The sequence below is a fragment of the Schistocerca nitens genome, chromosome 5 (genome assembly GCF_023898315.1).
Source record: "Schistocerca nitens isolate TAMUIC-IGC-003100 chromosome 5, iqSchNite1.1, whole genome shotgun sequence".
Taxonomy (NCBI): Eukaryota; Metazoa; Arthropoda; class Insecta; order Orthoptera; family Acrididae; genus Schistocerca; species Schistocerca nitens.
Window position 1 is genome coordinate 86,107,229 of NC_064618.1, and position 12,777 is coordinate 86,120,005.

Here is a 12,777-nt window from a genome sequence, read left to right on the forward strand (position 1 = left end):
TACTGTGAACTCTGTGTGCAATTGTGAAGTGGTGGAGAAATTTTTTACACCCCAAACTTGAGGAGTATGATGAGGAATACGACACAGAAACCCTTTGGTTTCAACAGGATGGTGCCACAGCTCATACTGCCCATTGTTCATGCCAAATTCTGCAATAACAGTTCCCAGCCACCTGATCTTTCAAGAGGATGTTCCATGGACCCCCTCATTCCCTAGATTTGAGTCCCTGTGGTGTATTTCTCCCCCCCCCCCCTCCCCCCCCTTCTTCTTTGGGGATACCTCAAAATCAGAGGTTTTGAAAGTTCAATCAAGAGCCTTGGAAGCTCTTAAGAGGGAAATTGCAGATGTCATTGCTGGAATAACACAAGATGTGCTGAGAAGAGTTTTCGAAAACTTTTTTGAATAATTCAATATGTGCATCATTCACTAAGGTTGTAAGGTTGGCATGTGGATGATGTAATTTTCAAAACCCAATGAAAATAAAATGGCATTGAATGTAGTTTTCAGAAATAAAAACATTTTTTAAGTATCCTTGTTGGTTTTTTTACAATTCACCCGTCAAATCACAGAGCCCATTCTGCCCCACTTTGTACTACATTACAACAAAATAAAAAGGAGTTGACACAACAGATAAACTCACCAACACTTATTCCTGCAAAAAGGTGTGTCAAATGATGGCCTGTTTGTTCTACAATGTGCTGGATACTGCAGTAATAAAAGCCTGAGTGTTGTATGTACACATAAATCCAGAGTACAATCAAAATAACTTGTACAGAAGGAGGCTATTTCTAAGAGAACTTGGATATGAGCTAACACAACCAAGGCAAGAGGATAGAATTACCAAAAATCTTTCTGAGACGATCAAATTTAGTCTACAGAATACTGCAGGAAGGAGTTCAGGAGCAAAAGAACAGAAGAGAGCTAGTGCAAAGAGTTAGGACTGAAGAAAGACCGAAAGACAAACAAAAAGTGTAATAGATGTCAATCATTCCTCTGCGAAGAGTATACAAACATTAACTTCAAGAATTGCGTAAGTTAATTTGATAAGAATACAAACTAAGTTCAGTATAGTCCCACAAAGTCCAATTTTGTAATTTAATTTAAATCTTTTAATAATTGTCTGAAATAAATGCTGAAATTGAAGCTCTAATGTGTTTTCTCCTGCAAAAAAAGTATTTTGAAGTATTTTGCAAGAATAATTAATTTTTCTACTAAAATTCTGTAAATAATTTTTTATTTTGTAATAATTATTTTCAGTATATGTTAGTAAGTTCCAATGTCTGTATTTCTACATAAAAAATCATATACAAAACATATTTTGAAGTACCACCTAAGAATAAAACTTGTTTTAATAGTAGTTCTAACTGATCCATTCACAATATGTGGTTTCTGTTTGAAACACAATAGGAAAGTTTGGTTCAACAGCCCCGTTGTGCTATTTGAGAGTAGGAGGCTATATGCCAGGACTGGAGTTGACTGTCTTCCCTTCCTTTATCCATAACAATATAAACCCAACACTACATTATACAAGCACGTACCATAGTCGTCCACATGACAGAGATATGCACTTGACACTTCATAACATGTCAGAGAAAGGCAATGGCAAACCACCTCTACTAGGACCTAGAGCAGTGATGCATGGTTCCCGCACCTGTTCCCATACTCTCTCCTCAGTATGGGACTATTTTGATGATGACATTGATAAAAATGATAACAATAACAATACTCATTATTTGCTTACATCAGTATAAATTACTTGAGCATAAACTCAAGAAATTTTACTTCGAGAAATATAGCGTTTGAAAGGCATGCATTCAAAAACTTGAGAAGTGATGCAATAAGTTTAAGAAGTGCAATAGTAGAGAAATCTCACAACTTTTGACATCATCATAATTTACACGATATGAAATCAAATTCTGTGCTAACCATTATTGGTATTTCATTAAGTATTACTAATGTGAACAAAAGTCTGCAACATATGGCTATGCATGTGTGTAAATACAGGGAATACCATTTCTTTCAATTGTTATGTTAGGGAAATCAATGTTACTGTTATCTTGTTTTTCTTATTGGACGGTCTTTCTCTTTCTGTCTTCCCTTACCAGCTTCCTGTGGTTTGCTAGTTCTACCTGTAAACTCATTATTCATGACATTAGTTGTTAATACAAAATACGGTTACCCTGTCTAGTTGGTATGTTCTCTGAAGATGGCCAGGCTGATAGCTAATCCAAGTGCACAGCCCCTCACAGAAGTTATTGAAATGTATCCTACATTAAATGAAGATAGCTTGTAATTTCTAGAATTCCTTGCTATTTTCAAGATGCCTAGTACTCACACTACTTCATTTCCCTTAAATTAGTCGTTAAATTTGGAAAGTGATACATGTATTTATTTTTTAGGAGTGCCATGACCTATTACTTCCAAGCCCCCTGATCAATACCTATTTGCACATCATCCTCACTGTGAAAATATTAAACAGAAAGAAATGTTTTCAACTGAAAGGAAAGATGAAAACTCCTGGGAACTAGTGTTGCAGAATGGATTGCACTGCACCTTACAACAAAACTTCCAAAGAAAATGTGTTGGGTACTGAGATGTGTGTGGGTAGTGAGTAATGTTGTCTTCGATCAGCACAATATGTACAATGAGTACCCCATGCCTCTTACTCAGAGCAGCCTGTTGCAATTTCCTGCATTGGAATACTTGCAGGCTATGATTGGTGGCTTCTGAGTTTTGTAATTGTAAAATAGCAGCACTCCTGGTTTGCTATTATAAATCATTTACAGTATCATCACGAATAAGCACTGGCTATCTGCTGTGGTCTTCATCATGGACAATGTAATGACTTCAGAAATTTGCTAGCATCAAGTATACATAGGCCTACATCTGATCGTTAAACTAGACAAAGCTGATGAATTTTGGTTGCTGCTTATGTTTATGGGTTCAAAAACATTGTTACCTACTGTTACAGCTGACAGAAGAAAGAATAACACCTGACATTTAGAGCCCTTACAATAGGGATATTATGTGCTGTTGAGCGATATTGTGCCAAATTCTGTCCAATTAGAACATTATACCATCAAAATACTGAGCTGGTTGTGACCCTGCCTATAATGCTCCAAATGTCCTCAATTGGGGAGAGCCCTGGTAATCTTTCTGGCCAAGGTAAGGCAATGTGCATGCAGGCATTATTTTGCTGAACTGTAAGCCCAGGATGGGTTGCGACAAAGAACAACAAAACAGGGTGTAGAATATCATCAACATACAGCTGTGCTGTATGTATGCCACAGATAACAAGCATAGGGGTCCTGCTATGAAAAGAAATCTCTAGTCACTGCGGCTCAGTTTGAAGCAGGACTCATCACTGAAGACAATTCTACTTCAGTCAATGAATAAATCATCCAATTTTTTCTGAAATTTTAATCACTTGTTTGACTGCACATGTAGATTTTTGCCTTAGATGTGTATGCATTTAAATTTTGCAGTGCATGACCTACCATACTCTGAAAACTATCACTCTGAACAATTTTTATGCTTGCACATTTCCACACTTCACACAAGTATTTGACATAAGTATTTGTATGTAAACAGGAATGGTCCAATAAAGGTCCTGTAGGAGAAATATGTAGCTCCTAAGTTGTTTATCATTTTGTCTTAATTTCTGCAGACTCCTTTACACAACAGAGGCAAGTACAAGAAACTAGAGGATGATTTTATTGGAAAAATCAGTGTCGGTTCATTGCTGCCAGACAATTGAATTAAACTTCAAACTGTGAAACTCTCCGTGGAAACGGTGCCAAAAGTATGTCAAATACATGCTTAACAAGGCGATTCACAAGGTTTTTTTGTGTTGTTTACATTAATACAACACATATAAAAGAGCCAAAGTACTTCTGTAGTGAACTGTCGCACATGTTGTCAAAAGAGATGAAATGGCATTTCTGCAGAGACTGGGTGAGGGGGGTAAAAGAGAGAGAGAGATAGGGAGGGGGATGGACCAATGAGAAAACAGCATTGTGTGGTGGGAGTTTTAGACTGAAAATGTTCGATACATCATAACTCTACATATATAGAATTTTATGGAATTTAATCAATACTCACTTCCTGGGCCACACTGATACTTGCTTTGGGCTGCATGCAACCTGTAGGCTGTACATCTGTACAGTAAAGAATATGTTTATGTTTGAAGTTCTATATGGTTTGACCATGAGATCTACTACTTTGTCCTCAGATATAGGATAAAGCTTATTGTTGACACAGATTAACACCCTTCAGTCCATGGTAATAATATTTATGAATTATTCACTATCAACTAATGTAGATGTTAATTTTGCAAATCATAAACACCTGCATTTATTGACACAAATATACTTGCAACATATCAAGTATCTCCAAAGAGATGTCATGCACTTTTTCTCTGTTATATCTGAAAATATTTTCAACTTCATTTTGTGACATTTGATGGAATAATATTTATGGAGCATGATTGTAAAACATGTACAGTAATAATAATTTTCAGCAATGACTGAGAATAGCAGTGCCATATTGCACAGTTCTCACAATTTTGTCAGACAGGAGGCATCTTAAGCATTGCTGCAAATTTTGATTTTCTAAATGATTTGTTGTCACCCTCAACACAGACAGATTAATTTGTGGATACTCTAATGACTGAATACATAAAATTAAGCTGTAAACCAAGCAGATGATTTCCACTGACACCAGTGTCACATGGACCACACTTAACAGTATTTGTTTAAGACTGGTCCACCTAACACTCCCCTCCAGATATGCATGAGAAAATGTACCTGACACCTCTTAGGGGACACATAACAAAACCTATTTCTTACATTTCAAAATCATTCAATTTATTTTCAGCATAGACCAAACAAGGCTGAGTGTATTTGCTGGGTCCATTCGACTGGATGATGATACGGTATCCCTTATACCAGTCTCCGAAGTTATTGTTCATGAAGATTACAACAAAACTCTCTCAGTTAATGACATTGCAGTCTTAAAGGTAAAATAAATAATTTTCACTCCATTCTCTTGCACTTTAAACTGAAACCAAGTTATAGGATTATGAAATGCACAGTGGCTTATGCACTGTCCTAATAACACAGAGGAAAAGTGAACAAAGGATAGCAGCAATTTTGTCTGAAACGTTTGGTTACGGAAGAATGTTACAAAATATGGTATGAAGGAAGAGATACAAGACAGAAAAGGCAATTATGATATTACTGAAACATGTGGGAATCTGGAAGCAATTTATTTAGGTGCACTTTTAGTATACTGAACAGTTTACCAGAAAATGAAGACAACAATATGTAAACAAACAGATGAGGCTGCCGTTAGTTAGATGTGCTGAGATAATGCTACTAGTACTAGCACAAGATGTATTAAAAGGATACACTTCAAGGATGTGGAACAAATAACATTTATTATATATCCACCGGCACAAGCAAACACTCTTGTCTCCTGCTGCAAAGTACGTAAACAAGAAATTATGGCCTATAATTTAAGCACACTGGTAATTATGGTGTTTACTTCCAGATTACTTTATATACATCTATAAATGAGAAACAGAAGTACTTTAAAATAAGCCACTGCATCTTTTCTTGTACCAGTCAGGTGCTGTTTTTATCTAATACTACAAATAAAGCACTTGTGTAGCTTTGCACAGAACACTATCAGCAATTTATATATGGGAAACGTCGTCATAAATCTAATAAAAATATTAAGAGTTATGTAAAATTTATATCATGGAGTACATATATTCTGATAAAATTGTTAGAGTGGCTAATGAGATATGATCTTACAATGGAAACTCAAAATTGGAAAATCAACAATATTAGGGAAAGAATAGATTGCAACTCACTGTAAAGATGACCTGTCAAGCTGCAGACAGATGCAACAAAAATACTGTTACACATTACAGCTTTGGTCAAATCTTTCTTCACCAAAGAAAACACTCACACAAATTCACACAAGCAAGCAGACCTCACGCACACATGACTGCTACCACCAACATCTCCAATCGAAATGTGTCTGTTGCGTGAATAGCAATATGGACTAGGATGGTGAAGGGGGAGGCATAGCAGGGTATGGATGGATAAAAGTGTTACTCTTATATATCATTCTTTCTCTTCCTTCATGTGTGTTTTCATCAACTTTCAAACCACACACATTCTGACTTCCACTGTATCAATGATCTCATCTGTGCACAATGCACAGCTACATGACTGTGTGGAACATCCCACACCCCAAATTCTTACCGCTGATAATTATAATTATTTGTATTGATCCTATTTCCTCCTGCATTATCATGAATTTTCCATGTTTTTACACTGCAAAAGGGGTTTCTGCAAAAAATTGTATACTGCTATAGAAGAAGCTGCTGGAAGAAATTCCTTAAATACCATACATAAATTGATGTATTAAAAAAGAAATCGGCACACTACAAGAACCTGAACATAGGGTGGTGAAGAGAAACGAAGATATAATAAGTGACTATTCAGTGTCAACTGGATGTTGTTAGTGTGGTGATATTGTATTTAAAGGTATTCAGCTATGTTCAGCATCATACAGATGGTATCAGATATACTGTTTCACTCAACTGGAACTACAAAACTTTTCATGTGATTGTGAAAAATACTGCACCAGGTACAAGACAGCAGTGCAAAAATGTGGGAATGGTTTTGAAGTCAACGTGATAGATGTGCTGCAACAGGACCTTGCTGGCATTACAGAATTTGCTGAAATGTTCATTTACATGGTACAGCATTTATCAGAAACTTGTGGAGAAATAGAATCTAATGTATGTAAACAGTGCAGTACTGGTAACACAAAAAAACTATGAAAAAAAAGTTCATGAAACGACAGTGCTTTAACATGCAAAAACAAAGTCATTTGTCTAACCAACTATAGTGACAATTCTAGTATAACAAATTTTAATACAGTTACTGATATAAAACCTAATTTCCCCAGTCATGATCATATGAAAGGACGTGTGATGTAATCAAAAACTTAACATGTGAAAAGATATGAAAAGTATGCTCACAATGAAAACAATCATCTCAAGTGACCAACTGCTCCAGAAACTCATGTTAATGGAGATAAATTAGGATGAGACATCATAGATAATAAAACAATGGATATTGTCTTATATTCAGATAGTAACAAGAGGCTTAGCCAAAATGCTACGATATTAAGGAGAACTCAAAGCCACAGGTGTTCTCAAACAAAGCACCTTTCGGATTGAAATTTTAAAAACCGTAGGTATAGCTTTTCCCGAGGGCATGCAGCTTTACTGTATGATTAAATGATGATGGCGTCCTCTTGGGTAAAATATTCCGGAGGTAAAATAGTCCCCCATTCGGATCTCCGGGCGGGGACTACTCAAGAGGACGTCGTTATCAGGAGAAAGAAAACTGGCGCTCTACGGATCGGAGCGTGGAATGTCAGATCCCTTAATCGGGCAGGTAGGTTAGAAAATTTAAAAAGGGAAATGGATAGGTTAAAGTTAGATATAGTGGGAATTAGTGAAGTTCGGTGGCAGGAGGAACAAGACTTTTGGTCAGGCGAATACAGGGTTATAAATACAAAATCAAATAGGGGTAATGCAGGAGTAGGTTTAATAATGAATAGGAAAATAGGAATGCGGGTAAGCTACTACAAACAGCATAGTGAACGCATTATTGTGGCCAAGATAGATACGAAGCCCACACCTACTACAGTAGTACAAGTTTATATGCCAACTAGCTCTGCAGATGACGAAGAAATTGAAGAAATGTACGATGAAATAAAAGAAATTATTCAGATAGTGAAGGGAGACGAAAATTTAATAGTCATGGGTGACTGGAATTCGAGTGTAGGAAAAGGGAGAGAAGGAAACGTAGTAGGTGAATATGGATTGGGGCTAAGAAATGAAAGAGGAAGCCGCCTGGTAGAATTTTGCGCAGAGCACAACTTAATCATAGCTAACACTTGGTTTAAGAATCATGATAGAAGGTTGTATACATGGAAGAACCCTGGAGATACTAAAAGGTATCAGATAGATTATATAATGGTAAGACAGAGATTTAGGAACCAGGTTTTAAATTGTAAGACATTTCCAGGGGCAGATGTGGACTCTGACCACAATCTATTGGTTATGACCTGTAGATTAAAACTGAAGAAACTGCAAAAAGGTGGGAATTTAAGGAGATGGGACATGGATAAACTGAAAGAACCAGAGGTTGTAGAGAGTTTCAGGGAGAGCATAAGGGAACAATTGACAGGAATGGGGGCAAGAAATACAGTAGAAGAGGAATGGGTAGCTTTGAGGGATGAAGTAGTGAAAGCAGCAGAGGATCAAATAGGTAAAAAGACGAGGGCTAGAAGAAATCCTTGGGTAACAGAAGAAATATTGAATTTAATTGATGAAAGGAGAAAATATAAAAATGCAGTAAATGAAGCAGGCAAAAAGGAATACAAACGTCTCAAAAATGAGATCGACAGGAAGTGCAAAATCGCTAAGCAGGGATGGCTAGAGGACAAATGTAAGGATGTAGAGGCTTGTCTCGCTAGGGGTAAGATAGATACTGCCTACAGGAAAATTAAAGAGACCTTTGGAGAGAAGAGAACCACTTGTATGAATATCAAGAGCTCAGATGGCAACCCAGTTCTAAGCAAAGAAGGGAAGGCAGAAAGGTGGAAGGAGTATATAAAGGGTCTATACAAGGGCGATGTACTTGAGGACAATATTATGGAAATGGAAGAGGATGTAGATGAAGATGAAATGGGAGATACGATACTGCGTGAAGAGTTCGACAGAGCACTGAAAGACCTGAGTCGAAACAAGGCCCCCGGAGCAGACAACATTCCATTGGAACTACTGACGGCCTTGGGAGAGCCAGTCCTGACAAAACTCTACCATCTGGTGAGCAAGATGTATGAAACAGGTGAAATACCCTCAGACTTCAAGAAGAATATAATAATTCCAATCCCAAAGAAAGCAGGTGTTGACAGATGTGAAAATTACTGGACAATCAGTTTAATAAGCCACAGCTGCAAAATACTAACACGAATTCTTTACAGACGAATGGAAAAACTAGTAGAAGCCGGCCTCGGGGAAGATCAGTTTGGATTCCGTAGAAATACTGGAACACGTGAGGCAATACTGACCTTACGACTTATCTTAGAAGAAAGATTAAGGAAAGGCAAACCTACGTTTCTAGCATTTGTAGACTTAGAGAAAGCTTTTGACAATGTTGACTGGAATACTCTCTTTCAAATTCTAAAGGTGGCAGGGGTAAAATACAGGGAGCGAAACGCTATTTACAATTTGTACAGAAACCAGATGGCAGTTATAAGAGTTGAGGGACATGAAAGGGAAGCAGCGGTTGGGAAGGGAGTAAGACAGGGTTGTAGCCTCTCCCCGATGTTATTCAATCTGTATATTGAGCAAGCAGTAAAGGAAACAAAAGAAAAATTCGGAGAAGGTATTAAAATCCATGGAGAAGAAATAAAAACTTTGAGGTTCGCCGATGACATTGTAATTCTGTCAGAGACAGCAAAGGACTTGGAAGAGCAGTTGAACGGAATGGATGGTGTCTTGAAGGGAGGATATAAGATGAACATCAACAAAAGCAAAACGAGGATAATAGAATGTAGTCGAATTAAGTCGGGTGATGTTGAGGGTATTAGATTAGGAAATGAGACACTTAAAGTAGTAAAGGAGTTTTGCTATTTGGGGAGCAAAATTACTGATGATGGTCGAAGTAGAGAGGATATAAAATGTAGACTGGCAATGGCAAGGAAAGCGTTTCTGAAGAAGAGAAATTTGTTAACATCGAGTATAGATTTAAGTGTCAGGAAGTCATTTCTGAAAGTATTTGTATGGAGTGTAGCCATGTATGGAAGTGAAACATGGACGGTAAATAGTTTGGACAAGAAGAGAATAGAAGCTTTTGAAATGTGGTGCTACAGAAGAATGCTCAAGATTAGATGGGTAGATCACGTAACTAATGAGGAGGTACTGAATAGGATTGGGGAGAAGAGGAGTTTGTGGCACAACTTGACCAGAAGAAGGGATCGGTTGGTAGGACACGTTCTGAGGCATCAAGGGATCACCAATTTAGTATTGGAGGGCAGCGTGGAGGGTAAAAATCGTAGGGGGAGACCAAGAGATGAATACACTAAGCAGATTCAGAAGGATGTAGGTTGCAGTAGGTACTGGGAGATGAAGAAGCTTGCACAGGATAGAGTAGCATGGAGAGCTGCATCAAACCAGTCTCAGGACTGAAGACCACAACAACAACAGGTATAGCAATAAGGCACTGCAAAATCAGTGTATAGTAATATTCTGTGGTGCAATGGACATACATAAAAATGAACTTATTGAAGCTTCTCAAAGACTGAAGATAGTCCTAGACATACTAAAAGATCAAAAAGTCATTGTAATAGGTTTTATTCCCAGGCATGATCTAATGGAATGGTTTTCTGTACACAAGGAAATCCAAAAAGCCAACAGGGCTCACCAAAAAATCTGCAGACTGCTGCGTACAACTAGTCTGGAAAGAATGTGCTTCACAAAACATGGAATGCACTTACACAAGAAAGGTAAATCCTATTTATGTAAAAAATGTGGCAAGTTAATGAAAAATATTTACATAAACAGTGAAATGTATGACCAATTCCACTGGAGACAACAAAATACTCAGACAGAAGAGGCTCCACTCAAGAATGTAACCACCAAGTGGATATTGAAGACAAGCCTGCCCTTATACATGCAGATGTCACAGAAGCAAGAATTGCAAATGAAAAACTTAAATCACTTTTGTAGAAGAGGAATCAGGGTCAGCATTAACAGCTACAACAGCAGCAGTAACAATGAATGTAAAATCAGTAGCAACAGAAGATTCAGGATACTGCAAAGTGGACAAAAGGAGAAGAACAACGGTGATGGGAAGGAGAATCATTACAACAAGTAGGACAGGAATTAACAGCAGCCATTGTAGCAACTGTAGAAGAGTAAAAGGAGGGCAGTGCCTCCTTCCTATCTACAGGATTATTTAACAGAAGGAAGAAAGAAGAAGTGCCATGGTAAGTCACTTTAATTATTTAACAGTATTTCACCAATGTTCAGTCAACAAGAAACAAAGTGCAACAATTAGAAATTGAGCTGGAAGCCATAGACAGCTTGGTTGATTTCATTACTGAACACTAGGGTAAAAGAATTTAAATTAAATACATAGTGTTACATTCTTATTAATTAGCTTGAAACTATGGAGTAACATTAAATGTATTTATGTCAAAAGAGCACTCCAATTCATAGTTGGAAGTGATATGATTTCTTTGAAGAAAAACATTTTGAACTCCCAGTAACAAAGTTAAGAGAACTAAATACACTTAAAAATTGGTTTATACTCTGCTTATATAGGTCACCTAATGGTAATGTCTAAACCTTTTTCACTAAATTAATGTGAGTGCTGGACAAGATATGTAAATCTACAGGGCATCTTATTATTTGTGAAGATTTAAATATCAAAATGATGGAAGTGGGTGAAGTCAGCAACCGATTCTTAAATATCTTGAACAGTTATGAGATACTATAACATGTAACAAATGCCACAAGAATAACCTATCACTTATCCCCAATTACTGAACATGTTCTTGCAGATATCATCCGTAAATATTGTTAAGGTAGCTGTCAAAAACCATGGGGTATCACACTGAAACCATGGGGTATCACACCATTTTGGTCAACTTGCAGAATTCAAAATACCTACAGAGAAACAAACAAAAGTGCTTAGCTACAGATGGGTGTTCTCAAAATAAATTAAAATAAAAAATAAAAATTTGCAATGCAGATGACCTGCCAGACATGGTCGTAAGAGCTATTTTCACGAACACACAAAAATGAAAAATTTAACTAACTCAGATCAAAATTTGAGGAAGCAGTTCCAAAGATAGTATATTCTGTTGGGGAAGCTACTAAAAAGAACTTGGTAACAAATGGTATCAGAAAATCCTCTGAAACACTGAAACACAGCAGTTCTATTAAAGAAAATAAGAGTTACCCAGCCTTCTTACAGTTCTCTCTCTGACACGAAAGGACGTATAGAAACCTGCTGCAGGAAGCAAAAAGAATTCAAAATCATAAGACTAAACACAACTAAAACAATAAAAACACAGTCATAGTATAGTACAACAAGATATTGAGAACACAAAGCCAAATCAGATTAACATAAAAATTAGAAATAAAGATAGTTTAATAGACACCCCTAAGGACTGGGCAAACTTTGTAAGCCACAACTTTAGTAATATAGCAGACAAACTGCTAATAATAATAATAATAATAATAATAATAATAATAATAATAATAATAATAATAACCCAAATAACCATGTACCTTACAGAACGCTCCTGCTGCTACTCATCACTGGGGAGGAAATCAGTAGGAATGTCCATACATTTAAGAGTTAAATGTCAACAGGTCTAGATGAAGTTCCAATGTGTCTACAAAGAGACTACATTATCAGCATAAAAATACCCCTAACAGATAACATAAATGATTCATTTCATTAGGTTGCTTCCCTGATAACCTAAAGTGGGCAAAACTACTTCTCATACATAAAAATGGTGGTACAGAAAATATAGAGAATTACAGACTAGTTCCATTACTGTCTTCCTTTTCAAAAGTAATAGAAACTATAATGAAAAAGAGATGTTAGGATTCTTTAAATAAATACAGACTTCTGTACAAAGAAAAATTCTGACTTCCGGTCTGGAAAGGGA

The 12,777-nt window shown here is 36.8% G+C and overlaps 1 protein-coding gene across 1 annotated transcript in view; it reads left to right on the forward strand.

Annotated features, from left to right (window-relative positions):
- Nucleotides 1-12,777, forward strand: part of LOC126260243 (chymotrypsin-2-like) — a 168,948-nt gene that overhangs the window by 63,155 nt on the left and 93,016 nt on the right. The window contains exon 4 of the mRNA XM_049957556.1: nt 4,876-5,017. Within this exon, the coding sequence (XP_049813513.1) occupies nt 4,876-5,017 (142 nt within the window). The remainder of the gene's footprint in view (nt 1-4,875; nt 5,018-12,777) is intronic.